At 37.9% G+C, this 19,129-nt stretch overlaps 1 protein-coding gene across 7 annotated transcripts in view; it reads right to left on the reverse strand.

Moving 5' to 3' along the window:
* Positions 1 to 18,023, reverse strand: part of yrk (Yes-related kinase) — a 32,833-nt gene extending 14,810 nt beyond the window's left edge. Inside the window, exons 1-7 of one of the 7 annotated variants that reach the window (XM_084423922.1) lie at positions 17,890 to 18,023; positions 4,534 to 4,570; positions 3,127 to 3,382; positions 2,931 to 3,033; positions 2,636 to 2,734; positions 2,440 to 2,543; positions 864 to 1,013 (exon numbers count right to left, since the gene is read on the reverse strand). In XM_084423922.1, the coding sequence (XP_084280048.1) occupies positions 864 to 1,013; positions 2,440 to 2,543; positions 2,636 to 2,734; positions 2,931 to 3,033; positions 3,127 to 3,334 (664 nt within the window). In that variant the 5' untranslated portion in view covers positions 3,335 to 3,382; positions 4,534 to 4,570; positions 17,890 to 18,023. Of the gene's footprint in view, positions 1 to 863; positions 1,014 to 2,439; positions 2,544 to 2,635; positions 2,735 to 2,930; positions 3,034 to 3,126; positions 3,383 to 4,533; positions 4,571 to 4,706; positions 4,912 to 15,027; positions 15,118 to 17,166; positions 17,449 to 17,889 lie in introns of those variants that run through there. The other 6 variants (XM_084423926.1, XM_084423923.1, XM_084423928.1 and 3 more) reach the window with 6 other exon arrangements.
* Positions 18,024 to 19,129: the final 1,106 nt, after the last annotated feature.

The raw sequence follows: 19,129 nt of genomic DNA on the forward strand, positions 1-19,129 counted from the left end.
AAAAGCCTTTTACAGCCAGTTTTGATCAATTTAATGCATCCTTGTTAAATAAAATAAATAATTTATTTTAAAAACATATCTTACAGACCCCAACATTTTGAGTGTACGTTCCAACTCATTAGCTAGTGAACAGCAGTACTCCAGTTCATTTAAATGAAAGAAGCAGTCTGGTAAAATTAGGATTAATAAAAGTGGGACTATTTCAATATGTAGAGTACAAATGTCTTCAGCGCTCAGAACTGAAAGTAACTGTTCAGTGGTAATTGGTGGTTTGCCCCATATTTGGGGTAGTAGGTTGTCTAATTTCAGTCTAACTGTTGAAGTGGTCTGTCTGAGAAGCACCGCTGTATATTCAAGATATATGTGGGTGTGTGAGAGAGACTGTAGATTCAACAATAACAGTGAAACAGGAAGGCTGATAGCACAAGACTGACAGGTTGAGTAGGAGGATCACTAACAGAAACTGATGCAAAAGATGCACTCGGTTCGAAGCAGAGAAGTCATTTGGGCACGAGGAGTAAATAAAGATGGGCAAAAATAGACTGACCTGTTGATAATTTTAATCGGAGTAAATAAACACGCCACATATACAGTAGAGCCAATAATAAACGATCCTTCCTTCGGAAGAAATTCTTTAACATAGACAAAACACAGACTTTCCGGAAGGCGGGTTTAAAAAAATTAATTTTACATTAAATTATGTATTCTAGTTGACCGCATGAACACAATCATGAAACTGTAAATGAGCATAATAGGACCTCTTTAATACAAAATGTTGTATAATAAAATATGTATATGTATAATAACATTTTTCAAATAAAAGTGTGTTATATGTGTGTGAAGTGTCCTAGTATTGCACTTACCTGTGTAATGCTCCACCAGCTGCTGGACGGTATCAAACTGTGTCCTCGTTGTGATGTAATAACCACCATTGTCCAGCTTCCTGATCTTATAGTGCTTGACATGTTCGCCCTTCGCATCATCCCAGTCTCTGATGGACAACGAGTACGCTCCTAAAAAGAGGTGAAAAGATGCGCTTAAACACAATTTTCAAAGGTTTGAACATCCTTCAGTTTTTAAATTGGTTGGCGAGATGAATTCAGTGGATATCAAACCCATTTTTAATAATGAGATTACTAAAAATGATTCACAAAATAACTGCATTGCCATTTATGTATTTCCGTGTCATCCGGGCCATTATTAAAATAACGTGCATTACTGAACATCCACTGTATTGAACACCATCAACTATAACACCTTTTTTTTTTTTGTTGTTCCTCGCATGTTTCTTTCTTTGTACTTTTTGAATGGCACTTTAAAAGAAGTGACGTATATGCTAGATGTTTTTTTTAATGCACTAAATGTAGGCTATCAATGTTAATGCATGTGATTAAACTGTTTTAAATTACTGTTAACAAAAGATGGTGTTTGTTATTTGATAATTGCATGTACTTTGTCGTCTGGTTAAAGAAGAGAAATGTGACCATTCAATTCAGTTTGGGGTCGGTCAATTTTTTTTAAGTTTTGAAATAAATGTTAAATGTAAAAAAATTAAAAAATAAACTAAGTGCTATATAGTGTTGCCAAAAATATTGCTTTTGAGATACATATTGATACCAAAATATCTGAAATGCTTCCAATACTCATTTTCCGCAGAATAGATACACGATACCTGCTGTTCTCTCTCTCTCTCATCTTGACACACCAACCCGCCTCTCCTCACTCACTCGTTTCATTTGCTCTGGATGATCATTGGTGTTACAGGGCTTGAATTTCGGTGTGGGATTTGCACGTATTGCACATCATTTTACTCATTCCCGCAGATTTTGAGCTCACACCCAAAGTGCGCGTATAAAGCCGCCTCTCGGTACTAAATTGAGAACTTTTTAGTTGCGCTTAAACAGTCAAACACACACAAAATAAAGGTCAAAATGACGGTCTCGGCGAACGTTCAATGTTCACGTAAATACAGTCAAGTTATGTTTTAAGTGAACGTAAAGTTGAGGAAGAAAACACGTGTAACAGTGTAATGGATCTGTGCGTCAGGTCTTAAAATGACAGCGGATTTTATGATAAAAATATCTATATGGCAGTTTTTCCCACATGGTTTCGATGTCAAAGTTGTGGCCAGTGAAAATGCTGAGTGCCTAGACACTTTGAAAAACCACAGTGGCTGGTGAGCAAAAACGTTAATGTCAAGCCCTGCCTGCTGTACAAAAGTATTAATAATCTTACTGACCCCGAACATTTGAACTATAGTGTATGTGCACATATATTTCCCTACTTGCATAAATATATTTTTTCTTCCTTCGAAAAGGAAATGAATGTTAACTACAAAAAATATGAGATTAATCACAAATCTACAAATATGTTTTTGATTGATAGTCTTAATTTTAAAGCATTAGTAGTCCTTACTGAAAGCGAAATGTAAGCATTTACCTTTTGTTGTCTCGCTCTCACGTATTAGGAATGTCCCTCTAGGGTTAGTTTGAGCCAACAACTGTCGTTCGGCATCTTTCCGGCCCATCTTCCCAAAATACCACCTGTTTTTACCACAAAAAAAAAAAAAGTGTATTTTAAAATGTATATAATGTGATTTTAACTTCATGAAAGGGCATGTTTACGTGTAACTCACTCCTCAGCTTGTATGGAGTCCACAGGGGCCACATAATTACTGGGAATGTACCCAGACTTCCCTGTGTCCAGGGATCGAGCCTCCCACCAGTCGCCCTCGCTGCGGGCAGAGGACGGAGAGAGAGAGAGAGAGATATCAGAAAGTCCAGGAAAAAAGGAAATGAGACACAAAGAGTGACAGGAGGAACCACAGAGAGAGAGAGAGAGAGAGAGAAGCAAGCCGAAAAAAGGAAGATATGGTTAGTATTTGTGGTAAAAAAAAAAGAGTGTGTTAATCTGTCCTGCTTTGAACTTACGTGTTGTTGATAATATGGAACTTTTCTCCTTTCTGGAAACTCAAGTCATCCTCCGTACGGGCGTCATAGTCATAGAGGGCTATGAAGAGTGTCACACCTCCTCCTGAACAAACACACATATTTCAACATATTAGTATTCAGTAAGGGAAGTAACGCTATCATCATTATCAAACACTGAAACGGACACTTTACACACCTGTGATGGCAGCTGGGCGGGACAAGGGAGCCGGCATTGCGTTTGAAAAGTCATTAAAGTTCGGGATCAACCCCGTTGATGGGTTAAAAGTCGGATCGGGGATGTATCGGGAGGGCTCTAATGACTGGATCCCATTGCCTGTGTCGCACGAGTTGGGATTCGACACAGATTTACTGGCCTTCCTCTGCTTACAGCAAGCACAGCCCATAATATTCGATATTTTCAAAGCACACAGCTCATCACCCTGGAAACAGAGCTTAGAAACAATAGAAACAAGATAAAGGGGGATTAATTTGACAGTAGTATCCAGTAAGCTGTTTGATATCTAATGCAATGACATTCGTTTTTACGGTGTGACTTAAGGTAGGGCTGCACGATTTGGAGAGAAAAAAAAATCTAAACGTTCTGTCAAAAATCAAAAATTATGATTGTAATGTGATTTAAAAAGGCTCCAAGTTTGTGGCGATCACTGGTATATATATCAATATGACTAATAATTAGATACAAATTATACAAAATAGCATTTATTTTGTTAATGTTAGTTAATAAAAATACAGTCATTCATTGTTTGTTCAGTCAGTGCAATAACTAATGTTGACAAATACAACTTTTGATTTTAATAATGTATTAGTAAATGTTAAAATTAACATTAGATAAGATTAACAAATGCTGTAGAAGTATTGTTTAATCTAAGTTCATGTTAACTAAAGTAGATGTAAACTAATGAAACCTTATTGTAAAGTTTTACCAAAATGCTTATATTATATTTATTATATAATAATAATTACTTAATCGAATTTAAATTTTTAATTACTTTAGACGAATTAAAAAAAAATTAAGATATAAATAACTTAACAACAATAATTTTATTTTACAGTACAATTATAGCACTAATATTTATGGCTCCTAATTCCTTTGCTATTAAAAGTTAAACCATTGAGCTTTATTCCAGTGGAAACCACAGAGACCTTTCGGCTTCTCTTTTGTTGACAATGGCAGGTTTATAATCGCTTCTCATCACAAGTTTGTGAAAGTTCGTTTTCCTAAACGCATGTTGTGTTCCCAAACGCACGTCACAAGCCACACAAGTGAACCGAGCCGCTCCGAGCCGCTGAAAACACTGGACGTTCGCGTGTAAAAGAACACAGTGCTGCACTTCACTCCAAAAAAAAGCAGCGCATGTATTTATTTCAGTCTTTGCGATTAGATAACAGCACTATCATGATTTTAATAAGTAGTAAAGCCCTGGCTTAAGTGTTCAGATTGATTTTGTGCTCTCTGTATGATGAAGATGACATTTAATGCATGAAGTGTGTCCATGTTGAGAGGTTTCTCTACTTTGTTCCCCATCAGAAAGAGTGTAAATGTAATGAAATAACAGTCGATATTATCAGATTTGCGTCTCACCAGATCCTCAGATCAGCTTTCCATACACACCAACATCCTGGGAAGACAGACAGAGAGAGAGAGAGAAACATACAAATATAAGTAACGGACAGAAAGAAAGAAAGACAGAAAGTGAAATGACTTTTAATTTTGTGACTTAACACTTTTTTTTTTTTCACGCTACTTCCTCTTACTTTCTTGTCTAGAGAAAGGGAAGTTCACAGTTAAAATTCCCCTTGAAAATGTACGTGTGTGCGCAACGTCCACTCTTTGGCTGAATAAAGCCATGTCCTGTATTTCTATCTGACTGACCATCAGTGGATCAACAGGATGCCAGTTTTGCGAGTGTTTCCTGTCCGGCCCACTAAAGCCTCCCCCTCGTTTCCTGCTGAGAGAGAGAGAGGGTCCAGCTGCAAACGGGCAGCACATTCACAACACGTATCGCTCCACCCCTCGGACAATCTGTTTTCTTTCTGCCACATGAAAATATGCCAAACTTACTCTAAGATACACATAAACATCCCAAAAGAAGATTTCACGGAGCACACACACACACACACACTTACGCTTAACAAATCAACAATCATCACAAGCTTTGCTTTACAATAGGTGTGTATCATTTTGCTGGAGAAAACAATACAAGTCCACCACCCATGCTTATATTGTTTCCATTTTTATCATGTCTCTTCAGGAATTTCCCATGAATCTGTGAGTCTGTTGCTTCATTCATATCTCCGGCCAATCTATGCAGAATCACGTCAAATAAAATGATATGAAACAATGTTGAGTAAAAACAAAGGCTTGTCCTCATATTTCTAATTTTCCGTTCAGATAATCATGTGTAATCTGATTTGCGCTGATGTAATATCGTCTAGAAACGGACCGCAAACGTTGAACTGAATGCTTGTCGGAAAGGCCTGAACAAATAATTGTCTCATTTAAACAGCTGCACACAAAAAGGAGAATCGTTGTTGATGAATAAAAGCATGGCTGATTATGAAAAGCAGACTGTCTATATGGTTTTCTGTAGGTTTTGAGAACTGGAAATACAATGAGAGCGTGGTGAGAAATGAGGAAAGTCATTGAATGCATTGAATGCAAAAAAAAAAAAAAAAAGGTAAACTTTTTTATTTTGCCGTCAAGTCAGAGACGGAGTTTCGATTGGTTTGCATACACTACTGGTTCAAAAGATCGGTAAGATTTTTTATGTTTTTAAAAGAAGTCTCTTCTGCTCACCAAGGCTGCATTTATTTGCTAAACAAAAAAAAAAAAAAAAAAAAAAAAACAAAAACAGTAATATTGTGAAATATTTTTCTGTTTTAATATATTTTTAAATGTAATTTATTCCTGTGAGCAAAGCTGAATTTTCAGCATCATTACTCCAGTCTTCATTGTCACATGATCCTTCAGAAATCATTCTAATATGAGGATTTTATGCAAAAAAACACATTCATTATTATTTTCAATGTTGTGTAATTTTTTTTTTTCAAAATTCTCTGATGAATAGAAAGTTCAAAAGAACAGCATTTATTTCAAATAGAATATTTTCTAACATTATAAACGTCTTTACTGTAACTTTTGATCGGTTTAACTCATCCTTGATGAATAAAAGTATTGATTTATTTTATTTCTTTCCCCCAAAAATAAAATAAAAATTCTTACTGACCCCAAACTTTTGAAGGGTAGTGTTTGATGTTACAAAAGCTTTAGATTTCAGATAAATGCTGTTCTTTTGAACTTTCTACTCATCAAAGCATCATGAAATAAAAATGTAAAAAACTGTTTTTAACATTGATAATAAGCATAAATGTTTCTTGAGCATCAAATCATCATATTAGAATGATTTCTGAGGATCATGAGACACTGAAGACTGGAGTAATGATGCTGAAAATTCAGCTTTGATCACTGGAATAAATTACACTTAACTACATATATATATATATATATATATATATATATATATATATTAATCAAATAAAGGCAGCCTTGGTGAGCAGAAGAGACTTCTTTTAAAAACATTAAAAATCTTACCGATCTAAAACTTTTGACCGGTAGTGTATGAATAAGCCAAATAAACTATAGATCTTTCTTTAGATTGGTCTACTGTCTCTTTAATATGACAAAAAAATAAAAATAAAAAGAGCTCAGGAGACCTAATGATCTTTTATTTAAATATGGTCTCTTCAAAAAAATCACAAATAGCCTAAAAACAGACACAATTGAGAGAGTATAGAGCTATATAATCAATATGTTATAATCAATTATATATATATATAATTAAATGTTTATATTCATATTCAAATCTCTATTTGGTTCAGTTGCTTTGTTCGATTATTTCACCCCTCTCGTCCCATCTCGAGAAATCTCTTTTCAGACTTTTTTGGCTGAATTATGGCATGTTTGACAACAAAATGTGCAAAATTGTATCTTTAGGGGCACAACAGCTGGTCACTTTCTAGCTTATTAACCCCTAAATGGTTTATAGTAGTACCTTAAAGGTAGATATTACTACTTAAAGGTACTAACTTTAGGGGTAGATAAAGTACAAAGTTGATCTTTGCCCCAGTGCGTCCAAAAGGTAAACTTGTAAACTATGTACTAGTGGTGGCCGCTGACCACAGTAGATGTAGGTGTAAAGAGTTTAAGAGAACTCACTGTGTTACTGAGGCATTTCTCTCTTTATCACCACACCACAAACTTTGTGCAAACAGAATGGCACTTGCGTTTATCTGCCAGCCACAGGTACATTGTTACAGATGTGAAGATTGCGATCTGCTCGAAAGCTGCAGAGATAAGAAGTTATATGGGAACTGCATAATGCTGTAATAACTGTGACCAGTACCAAGAAAAGTTGCATGCGTGCAGAACTACGGCTGCATCCGAAATCGCAAACTTCCCTACTACTACACTCTAAACAATAATTCTGTGGCTTAGTAAATATTACAGTAATATCTAACTTTATTAACTTAATAAAATCTCAGAATATCGTTCACTTGATTGGTTGAGCTAAACATCTTATCTTTTGGATATGAGTGAAACGCAGGACGGCGGTCTGAAGTTCGAAGTTCACCCACAGAACACGAGTCCGTCTCAGAACAGGAGAACCAGCGCTGATCCGGTGGAAACTGGACAACAGATTGGTTGATTACACTTGAATTAGGCTACCTGAATGTTTAAATGTTTCTTTTCTACTCCTAAAATGTTTGTTAAATGAGTTTAAATGTAGGCAATATTGTATACAAACAGTGTAAAATGTGCTGTATTGCTGTACTTATCGACAATAAAGGCCAATGTCATGTATACTGGTGGATGAAAGGAATACTATTTTACAAAAGTTTAGAGGAAATAAAAACAGTTAATATTACTCATAAATATTGATTTTTAAATGTTTACATGTTAAATTATTTCTACTCAATTTTATTTGTTAATGTACCGGATGCAGTTACTCAGATTTACTTAATTTTTTTTACTTGCATTTACTCAATTCATACAGTATATTTCATCGATTTCACAGCTTTAAAATGTACTCAAATGTAAAAAAAAATTTTTAGGGTAAAAATGTTTCACCAAAAAAATGTAGTAAATCATAGTTAAACTTTTTAGAGTGTAGGCGAAAAACATTGTGTCAAAAAAGAAGAATTATCCTCATAAAAGAGTCGGCAAAAAGTACCCGGATGACCTACTACTCCCGGTGAGATTCTGAAGTGTGCATACGATGGACACTTTACTATCCCATGAGGCCACGGGAGAGGATTGGTGAATGACAGGGAAGCGACGCATAGGCCTGTCACGATAAACACTTTTTGTCGTGCGATATATTGCCCAAGAAATAATTGCGATAAACGATATTATTGTAATTTTAAGACCATTTTATGCCACTGAATATATAATCATAACATACCAGCATAATAATCCAAGTAAGCCTACACACTTTCTAATGACAACAACCTTTTCATTCTTTAGATCATGGAAATTAAATATTCAAAATAAAAAAAAACTCGAATAAATACTAAACAAATATTTTCTTAAAGTGCAAAGTAACAAAATAAATAAAACACTCGCAAACGCACAAAAGGCACTTAAGGAGATTTTCTCTGTAGAGTAGCCTAAGGGTGCACAATATTGCTGAAAACACAAATGTCAGTGTGAACAAAGGCACAGAAGCGTCAACAGGCCATATCTGCTGCTAAAATTATTTTAGTGTGCACCATTTGCACTGAGACATTTATATTTGCGGCTTGTCGATGACATCTCTATGAACACAGGCTTTCGCTTCCGGCACGGAGTACAGACAAGATGACAGCACGATTAGCAAAATGTTGGTGACATTCATTATTATGTAACAGTTAAACATATGGCCGATATATTGTCTTACCAAAAATGATTGAGGTCATATACATATATTGTGCGATACGTCGATATTGATTATTGCGACAAGCCTACTGACGCACATGATAATGACAACATGGCGAATGAAGTACGTCCAGATTACATTCATTATACTACACACACTCATATACAGAACATCCTTTTTATAGAGGTCGTGAAGTAATTACTTATTCAAAAGAAGTACCCAAGAGAGTATGCGATTTTGGACGCAGCCTTCGTGTGATCAGTTGGCTAACGGTTCACTTCCGTTTTCATTCTGGAAACTAGGCTATCGTTCACTTCATGCCCCATTCCTAGGTTTGATCATGTAAACCAACCATGTTAAACATTGGGCCCTTTCACATCTACCTTGTTTGGTCCGGATTTTCGGACGTTTCAGTTTGATCCGAATCAAAATTACAGGTGTGAAACCTCCCCCTGGACCACGGTCCGGACCAAACAGACGAAATTTGGTCCGACGAAAAGAGGTGGTCTCGGTCCGGATCAAACTGAACAAAGGTTAGGTTCGTTTCTAGTCTGAAAGCATTTTCTATATGGTTCGGACTTTCAGACCATTTACAAGAAATTCCGGTGGTTCCCGCATAGCCTAAACAACTGAAGAAGAATATTTATGTGCAGATCTGTCAGTCCTGCCCACAGCGTTTCTTCCAGCTTATTCACACACACACACACACACACACACACACACACACACATTTATCCAGCGTCCTGCTGGCAACGGTAAAATGTTCGCACAACGAGGACATTCATTTGGTGAATTTGAACTAGCCTCGAGTAAGTTAGCCTATAGTTGGTGCTGCAGGGAGTAATGCCATAATATTAAAAGTAGGGATGCACCGATACCATTTTTTCAGAATCGATCCGATACCAAAAATTCAGTTTCATCGTGTTAACTGTCGTAACCGAACGCGACGCGCTTTTTGAATGCTGAATGGAGAATGATTGACAGCCGCAGCTGAGGGAAACCTTTACGTGATCTTGAATTTAACGACTTAAATATTAATTTCTATCTCACGTTATACTAATGGCTTCAGAACACTTATAATATTGTGCACGAAAACTTTATGGTGCTTTATAATGTTTGTGTGCCTTTTGTGGGGCTTAACAATAACACAGAATAGTATACGCACAATATCGGATTTGGATCGGCCTGGGGTCTCATTTATAAAACTGTGCGTAGGAACCTTACTAAAAGTGTACGTGCGCCCGAAAGCCAAAAATGGCGTACACAAAAAAATAATCAGACTTATAAAACCGTGCGTACGCCAGAACCTGCGCAGAATTCACTTTATAAATCCCAGTCAGCAGAAGATTGTGCGTACATGCGGCTCCACCCGAAATAACCATATATGGAGCTTACAACGCCTAGTTTTACTATGCAGATCCTCATCTACATATCATTTGCATATGATTATTCATCCACGTGATAACTTAAACGTTATCACGTGGATGAATAATCATATGCAAATGATATAAACGGTACAAGAAACATTACATTAATACAAATCAAGTAGTTGTCTATCCTTGCCTTGTTTTTGAATAGCCTACATAAATCAAATAGTGTAAAATACATTTCAGAGAAAGTTTTTCTCAATCTTTTCCACTTGCCGAATTGTATTTTTAATTGATTTATATTTTTAATGGAAACAGATAGGCCTTGGGCATTATTTGCACGAAACTATTTTCTCAGACAATCTGGTATTATCATGATAAGCAATTATCTCTGTGGTTAAAACATTAAAGCACGCCACAGGAAAAGTGTTCAAAAACAAATCGCATCCACAACAAATATTTCTAATGATTGAATTTAAAAAAATGTTGTAACTTCAGTAATGATTTCATGTTTAAGTGTTTAACTCCATTAATTTGAATGGCATATTTAATATAAATGTTTCTATCAGAAGTATTTTATTTATTTAAACTGTTATTTGCGTCAGTTTCACTAAACGGCTCAACACGCTCGCTGCCGCGGACATTTAAGAAGGAATGGATATTTGCTTCAAGTGACAGGCTTGGTGATTGAAATTGTATTTGTATAATCTTTCTGTATATGTTTAATTTTCTTTAGATTTTCTGTATAAAATTGACCAAAAATACATTTAACTCCAGCTCACCATCGGTGTCGCCAAAGTGCTCCATCTCCAAAACGTTCGTACGCATGGGTCAGAGTTTGCGTGCAGGTGCGCAAATTTTCCCGTCAAGTTTTTCTTTATAAATCCCACCTTTTGCGCAGGAACTGGCGTACGCATGTTTTCAGCCCCGTTTTGTGCGTACGCAAGCTTTATAAATGAGGCCCCTGGTCTGACCGATACCCGATCCGACAAAAATGGCAGTATCGGAGCCAATACCGAGTGTAGGATCGGTGCATCCCTAAAAAAAAAAAAAAAGTATAGTGGCAATGATATGCGTCTGTTCAGCCCACATAAATGATGACCACAGGACGCAAGTATATCATGTAAAGTTCTTTAGTGCGCTCGCATAAGTGCAATGTGAAACCAAACCAAAACTTACGGAATGTATAAATGTATCAAAACATGAACTTTGGTTCGGACCGTGGTTGCGGACTTTCAGGAGTGAAAACGCCCTTAGAATGCTACTTTTGGGAATGCAAATTTTTAAAGTCCAACTGAAATCAAAATGGACCCTATTTACTTTGTTAGCGCATATTACTAGTCTTGTGGTGAACAATTAATCCGTGCAAGTTAAAACACGGAAAAAAATGTTTTGGCTTCGTAATCTTTAATCAAAATCTGAAAATGCCCCTCCCCTCTGCCTTGGAGGACCTTCCCTGATGACGTATGCTTGACGGCTTGGGTTGAGAAAGGCTTAAAGTCCCTGTAAAGTCAAAATTAAGTATGTGTTCTGAGTTTGTCACACCACAGAAAAAGGTGTTATTAGCCACCCAGCCAAATTTGAATGATAAAAAAAGCCGGCAAGTCCATAAAATAAGCTATCAAAATCTTGATAAAATGAGCAGTAGTCTCTGCTCTCAAACGCTGGGGGCGTGTCTGCTGGCTGCGCTGAAACCACACCCACTCGCGGGAAAGCTGCCGTCGCCACACTCAACTGTCACCGCTACAGCCGGAATGGATGCTCCTAGCAGCTTACAAAGCCATACATGTTCGAGCCTGGACTAACTACTATAATTATAACATAAGCATACAAGGCAACTTACACTCATTGGTGGGCTCGCACTGCCGACGATGGCACCAGTTGTCGGCACGACGGGAGGATGAAGGCCGAGGCGGGAGATAGTCGGCTCGGCCCCATTCACCAGTAACAGCGGGTTATCAGTGAATCCCAGTCTCCGACGAAAGTTTATAAAACTATCCCGTGTAAAATGATCACTACAGAGGCGGGTTTTTGGCGGTGATCCTCAGCTGTCCATCAAGGTGGCTCTTCACAAAATTAATCCACCTCTTCTTGATCGTTTTTCAGAAATTTAAATAAGGACACCGATCTGTTTTGTACGTGATCGCATCCAGGTAGTACGCATTTCCGTGACGAAGGCATAGCTAGCTAGTAAACTGTAAGCTGTAGTAACTAACTTAATAGTCCTGACAGTGACTCGCGATCGGCAAACTGATGTGAATGAATGTGCTATATTGTTGGGGGAGGGGCAGCGTCAGGGGCTCCAGTGCGTCATCAAGTAGGGGCGTGTCCAGGAGCTCAGGGGCTTCAGTGCGTCATCGAGCCCCCGTTTTAGCCCCGCCCAAAAAATCCGGAACACAGCAATGGTGAAAAACTGTTTAACGGTCTAACTCGACAATTCAGTACTTCACAGTTCACAGTCTTTGTAATATGTTTTAGCAATACATTTCTAACATTTATAATGTGTTTAGAATTTTTTTTTAGAATTGCCTTTACAGGGACTTTAACCACTCCCCTCAAACCGTTAGTCTGTAATGAGCGAGAGATGGAGAGGAGGAGCACTAGAGTAAAACCCTGCCCTCTGTTCAATATTCCTTTTCACTGGGAAATACGTCACAGCACTGGAGAAAAGTCGTTTGCAACTTCCGGTTCACGCGGACTTTAAATGTTTTAAAATTGTGAACGTTTAAAAACGTTAAGCTTTCTTAAACTGAACTCTGACGTCAAACAGACTTGGGTCAGCACTGAAATAGCGTGAAAACGGCCTTCATTGTAGAATTTGCTAACTTCTGAGCCCGGCGTAAGATCTCTTCAGAACTTCTAGCAGACGCGCATTCGATTTCGAGAATAAAGAGACTTCAGCGAGTGTCTCAATTTGCCCTCAGTGCTGTTTAAAAGAAACATTTGAGAGAATAAAGAGGAAGCCACATGACTCTTCTTTTGCTCTCCGATCCACATTTTAACAGAAGAGATGAGACGAGTCTACTTTCAGTGTTTAAATATAATCTAAACCAGAAAACACAGACCACACTTTTTTTTTTCTAAAAGATGTGTTTGACACGTTTCACATGCATGAAGAGCGTCAGCGCCATCAAATCACACGTTAACTAATTAAATCTAATGACCACGTCTTGTTCTGCCACAGAAAGTTAACCTCGCTACAGTTGAAAAATAGGGCTTTTAAAACCCTTTTAAACTCTCTAAAGCCTATAATCATCTAAATTATTTTCGACAAATGCATGAAAAAAGGATATAACTACACAAACTATACAATAAAATGCATATGACTGATCAAGTCATTTAGACTAGGAAGGTTGTGAAAACGTTAATAACGTAAAAGCACTTTGACAAGCTCAATGAGTGTTACCAAGCGTTAGCATTCACAGCTGTGACGACAAGAGGAAGTTGCATTTGAGGGTTTGAGGGCTTTACCAACAGCAAATGCAGAAGACCATCTAGTTTGCCAACAGAACAAAGACCATAATCCGATCACAACTGAAACCAGCAAGTATTCAGGTCGCGAGAGATGAGTTTTGTAGCACTTTTTTTTTTTTTTTGCCTTGTAGATGGAGTGAGATGCTTCTAGTAGGTGCGACTGATTACTGCGATTATATCTGCATGGGAAGGAAGACGATGAGAAATTTGTGGCCAAAGATGTTTAGCAATTGTGGAGGTCACTGTAAATGATGAAATTCATCGGTTCACACTGACACCTTGCAACATACTGTAACAAACGTCAGTCTCAAACACGTTTCCAGTGAAGTTTTCAGTGGATAAGATAACAGTAATGAGAAAAAAAAAAAGCACAAACACACGAAACAAAAAGGCTGAAGTGATGCACAATCAGTAACAAATAAATTGTTAGTTTATTCATATCAGTCGGTATCGGATATCTAACTGAAGACAGTTATTTCCTCTATTTTTACGTTTAGATAACTTTTTCAGTCGTCAAACACGCCCTTAGATTTAATCCTTACAAGCACTAATAATTAAACGCTGTTAAATGCAAAAAAACTTTTGCAGACTTCAAAATTAATATCCATTTTCATACCGTACAATGTGATGCTTAAATGTACGTTTTATTTTGAATGTATTTGGACAATATAATCAAAGCATTTTAATACTGGCCGTTTATCTGTGACACAAGATAACGATTATCGGACAGAATTTTTATGTGTGCTTTTCTTTTACATGCTTTGCAACGTGTGAGGGAACAAATTTAACAGCATTGTGTTTATTTTCACACGTTGACTCATTTGTTTCCTCTTTTCTGACTCTTCTCTTTCTCTCCTTGTTGCCTCAAAAGAAAGAAATCCATTTACTAAACTAATACACTTTAAAGACTACTTGTTGCATGTGAATGATGCGTACAAGAAATGATACAAAATATATACAGATATATGCATTTAACACACATATAAAGTAGTGGCCAAAAGTTATGTCCGGCCTAGGAAAAATAGACATCTTAATTAATTTTTTTTTTTTTTTTGGATGGTTTAATCGAACTTGTATGGTCATTAAAAACAAATATCACTTGACCTTATTGCATAAGCATTTGTAGGTGTAAAAAAAAAAAAAAACCTTTACATAAATCATGCAAGGTGGTTTACCCAGATTTCTTTGCGCTAGTCAATGTACTGGTATTTGCGCCGTTATTTAACCCCCCCCCCCCCCAGAGGTTTTAAACCAGATGACATGATGACGGGGGCCATGACAACACTGCAGGCTTTAGTTGTACCCTCTTTCTTTTCTTACAGCTCGTTCTTTTCCTTTATCCCCCACTTCTCATCCTCTCAGCTCAGGAAGTTCCCTCCCCCTCCAACGGGAAGTCTTGTGTGAGTGGAACTGGAATGATAGGATACCAGGAAACAAGTTGTCACACTGCAATCCTCTCTCTCATACACACACACACACGCGCATAAACACACACACGCACATTCACTTACATACACAAAATCATGCACTCACATACACACACGCAGTCATGAGTGCATGTGTACTCATATACACACACTCACACGCATACACACACAAACTTTCATGAAAACACCCACTGAACAAATAAACAACGAACACATGCAAGTAGACAAATTTGAGCCACTAGACAAATCTATACAGTAGACAAACGCATATAAGACAAAAATGAGAGAGAAAGAGAGACAGAGACAGATGGAGAGAGACAGAGACAGAGGGCAAGAGAGAAAGAGAAAGGGCGAGAGAGAGAGAGAGAGAGAGAGAGAGAAAGGGCAAGAGATAGAGAGAGAGAGAGAGAGAGAGAGAGAAAGGGCAAGAGATAGAAAGAGAAAGGGCAAGAGATAGAGAGAGAGAAAAAGGGCAAGGGTGAGAGAGAGAGAGAGAGAGAGAGAGAGAGAAAGGGCAAGGGAGAGAGAGAGAGAGAAAAAGGGCAAGGGAGAGAGAGAGAGAGAGAGAGAAAAAGGGCAAGGGAGAGAGAAAAAGGGCAAGGGAGAGAGAGAGAGAGAGGGCAAGGGCGAGAGAGGGCGAGAGAGAGAGAGAGAGGCCGAGAGAGAGAGAGAGAGAGAGAGAGAGAGAGGCCGAGAGAGAGAGAGAGAGAGGCAGAGAGAGAGAGAGAGAGAGGCCGAGAGAGAGAGAGAGAGAGAGGCCGAGAGAGAGAGAGAGGGCGAGAGAGAGAGGAAGAGGGCGAGAGAGAGAGGGAGAGGGAGAGAGAGAGAGAGAGAGAGAGGCCGAGAGAGAGAGAGGCAGAGAGAGAGAGAGAGAGAGAGAGGCCGAGAGAGAGAGGGAGAGGGCGAGAGAGAGAGGGAGAGGGAGAGAGAGAGAGAGAGGACAATAGCAAAGTATGTCCTGGGAACAGAAAGTCAGGTGTCACAAACACAGCCACTTCCTTTTTCCACATGATGTCAATTTCCTCCAGAGTGAGATTCCACGAACCGGCCTTTAATGAACAGCCAGTGTTTTAGTATCGGTGCCTCTGGAAAACAATATACTTGTACCTTCTCTCTGAAAACTCACTCACTTCTTTATAGTTTAAGAATGAGCCCAAAAATTAAAGATGGTCCTCCATTTTCTTTCAAGTGAATCAATGACGAAAAAAAACGTTGTATACAATATTATAATTCATTTAGCAAACGTATTCCAACAATCGTCCAGCAACAACAGACGACATGTCGGCACTGAGCTCTTCACGAAAACCCAGAAATACATATCAGACACTTTGACTTGGGTCAGTTCTGGCATTCTGGACAATTTGACCGGACAGCCGCACCCTCTTCCTCCCGTAGCACCAGGGGAGAGCAGACAGGACGTGACCTTGTACAGAACAGGAAGTGATGAAGCCTATGGCCTAATCTAATCCTAGAGACATTCCATTCTGTTTTCCACGCACTTCTATTTGATTAAATTAAATCAAACCACATGATGCCTTTAAATGACAGTTTCAGTAGTTATGAAAAGAGTTCTGGTCTTCAGTCCAGTCTATCCATTTCTCTTCAGACTGCCAAACCGGAGCCCAAGGTGCTCGATATATTCCTTGACATGCACCGAAATCAACAAATGCACCAATTAATCAAAACGACAGGAACAGTTTAACAGACACACACATCAATACATACATACAATAATAGCCTATGTACAGTAGTCAACATTTGAAGTGGATCAAAACCTTTAATCAAAGCTATACTGGAATTTTGAACAATATCCGTTCTTGTCTTTCGACAACTTTGATGAACTTGTTTGATCCACTTCAAAAGCTGATGTAACTATAATCAGCAACTTTCTCATTACTTCTGCTCTCATCATCTCACTCTCCGTCTTTAGTTCATTCACACTATAGCAGATAAAATAATAGTTTGCTTCATGCAAACAGTCAAAGCTGAGTAATGCAATGCAATGCAATGCCACAAAGAAACTTTAATGCACCTGCTTGCCGAATCATCCTTTGCTCATCCAACTCATGAACTCGTCAAGGTTTCAGATCATCTCAGCTCAGTTTCACCCATCATGAAGCGTCTACTTTGCTTTTCACTTGTATAGACAGAGCAGCCCGCAGACTCCCGAGAGGAACTAATCGCTTCCACCATCTCTTGAACTTTATTTACGAGTCAATTTTGCATTCACACACACACACACACACACACACACACACACAATCTGTGTGGGGACTCTCCATAGACGTAGGTTTTTATACAGTCCAAACTGTATAGTATGTCTCCTTACACTAACCCGACCCCTAAACCTACCATTCACACACAACTTTAAGCATTTTTACATTTTCAAAAAAACTCATTCTGTATGATTTATAAGCGTGTGTACCTCAATGTAGCTCCCCACCACAGGGACACGAGTCACCATGAGTGTGTGTGCATTCAGGTTTAAGTCCCCAAACATCATGTACACACACATACGAAAACCAAAACGTAAATGCATCACTAAACAAGACATATGAATCCCGTTAACGCCCTCAAATTGACACCATACAAGTTTATTCCTCATAGAGCATATTCCGTGAGCCTGCCACTGGCACTTAGTAAAAAAAAAAAAAAAAAAAAAAAAAAAAAAAAAAAACCTTTTTCAAATCTCTTTCTTATTAACAAAAGCTAGTTATTAAGCACAAATGCGTTGGGAAAAGTACTTGATTCCTACCTTTATGAATCCCTAACACGCTGACAGTGACAGAGGCGGATCAGTGTGAGTTCACGTGAACTGAGTCCGTGCGGCGTTGAGCCGCGGATGCTCGAGACGCGCGATGCCCGGAAGCGCTGCCTGTGCGCGAGGCCAAGCGCGAGCCGACTCCTCCTACTCTTTTAGCACTTTACATATTCAAATTAATTCCGGGAAATTATATTTTTATTTTTTATTTTTTATTTTTTTTATTGTATTTTGTTTTGTCTCCCACCAGGACATTTTATGGCGATAAAAAATAAAAAAAATTCAATGTACATAATCAATGCCAGGGGTAACTTAAATACAATTTAGAGTACAATTACAAATTACAAAATATGTATGAAAATATCATACAAATGACACAGTGAGATTTAGTTTTAAGGGCTTTAGAGTTGCTGGATGTGTAAGGAGAGTGTCCAGGTACGATTTAAGTTCCTTACAAACTATGAAAAAGTAGGGCTTATCACCCTGGAATTTACATTTGTGTAAGAAAAGTTTCGCTAGAAGAATAAAATAGTTTATCAAGAAAAAAAAAAGAAAAAAAATATAAAGGTCCTTTACATCTTTATCAAAGTTGTGCTTGAGAGTTATGTTTTGTTTGCTTTATGCTTCTCACACTGCTGAGGCTTTAACACCTATACAGGGTGGCGGTAAAGTGTTATCACGTGTCTCGCATCGACAACCGCCGGTGACATTTTGTGGAGCTTACGTTACTAGTTTTAGTTGTCATGTTCTGAGAGAGAAAAAAAGTAGTTGGTAATTGACTGCAGTAGACCTATTAATGCGATAAAACATCCAGACATCGTAGTTGTGTTGTAAACAGTACTGTCAGTCACCAGCGTTTGTTGGATGCTCCTAAATTGCAACCGGAAAACGTTTCTTGTCCGTTACCGACGGCTAGTGTCTGTTTCGTGGTAGTGCAGTTCTGTCTAGCTCGTGGCTTTAGCATATGACATTAGGTGTTAAAATTCTGTCATAATTTTCTCACCCTTAAGTTAACCTGTATGACTTTCTTTCCTCTGCTGAACACAAAATAAACACTTAAAAATATCGGTAACACTTTATAATAATGGTCCGTCATTAGTAACTATGCAGGAAGTAATGAAGGACTAACGAGCAGTTCTACATTAACACTTCAGCTACTACTATTAACTAATAAAGAAACAAGCTTAACTAATCAGTAAGTAATATAAAAATGTAATTAGGTATATAATATACG

Source organism: Rutilus rutilus (assembly GCF_951802725.1).
Source record: "Rutilus rutilus genome assembly, chromosome: 11".
NCBI lineage: Eukaryota > Metazoa > Chordata > Actinopteri > Cypriniformes > Leuciscidae > Rutilus > Rutilus rutilus.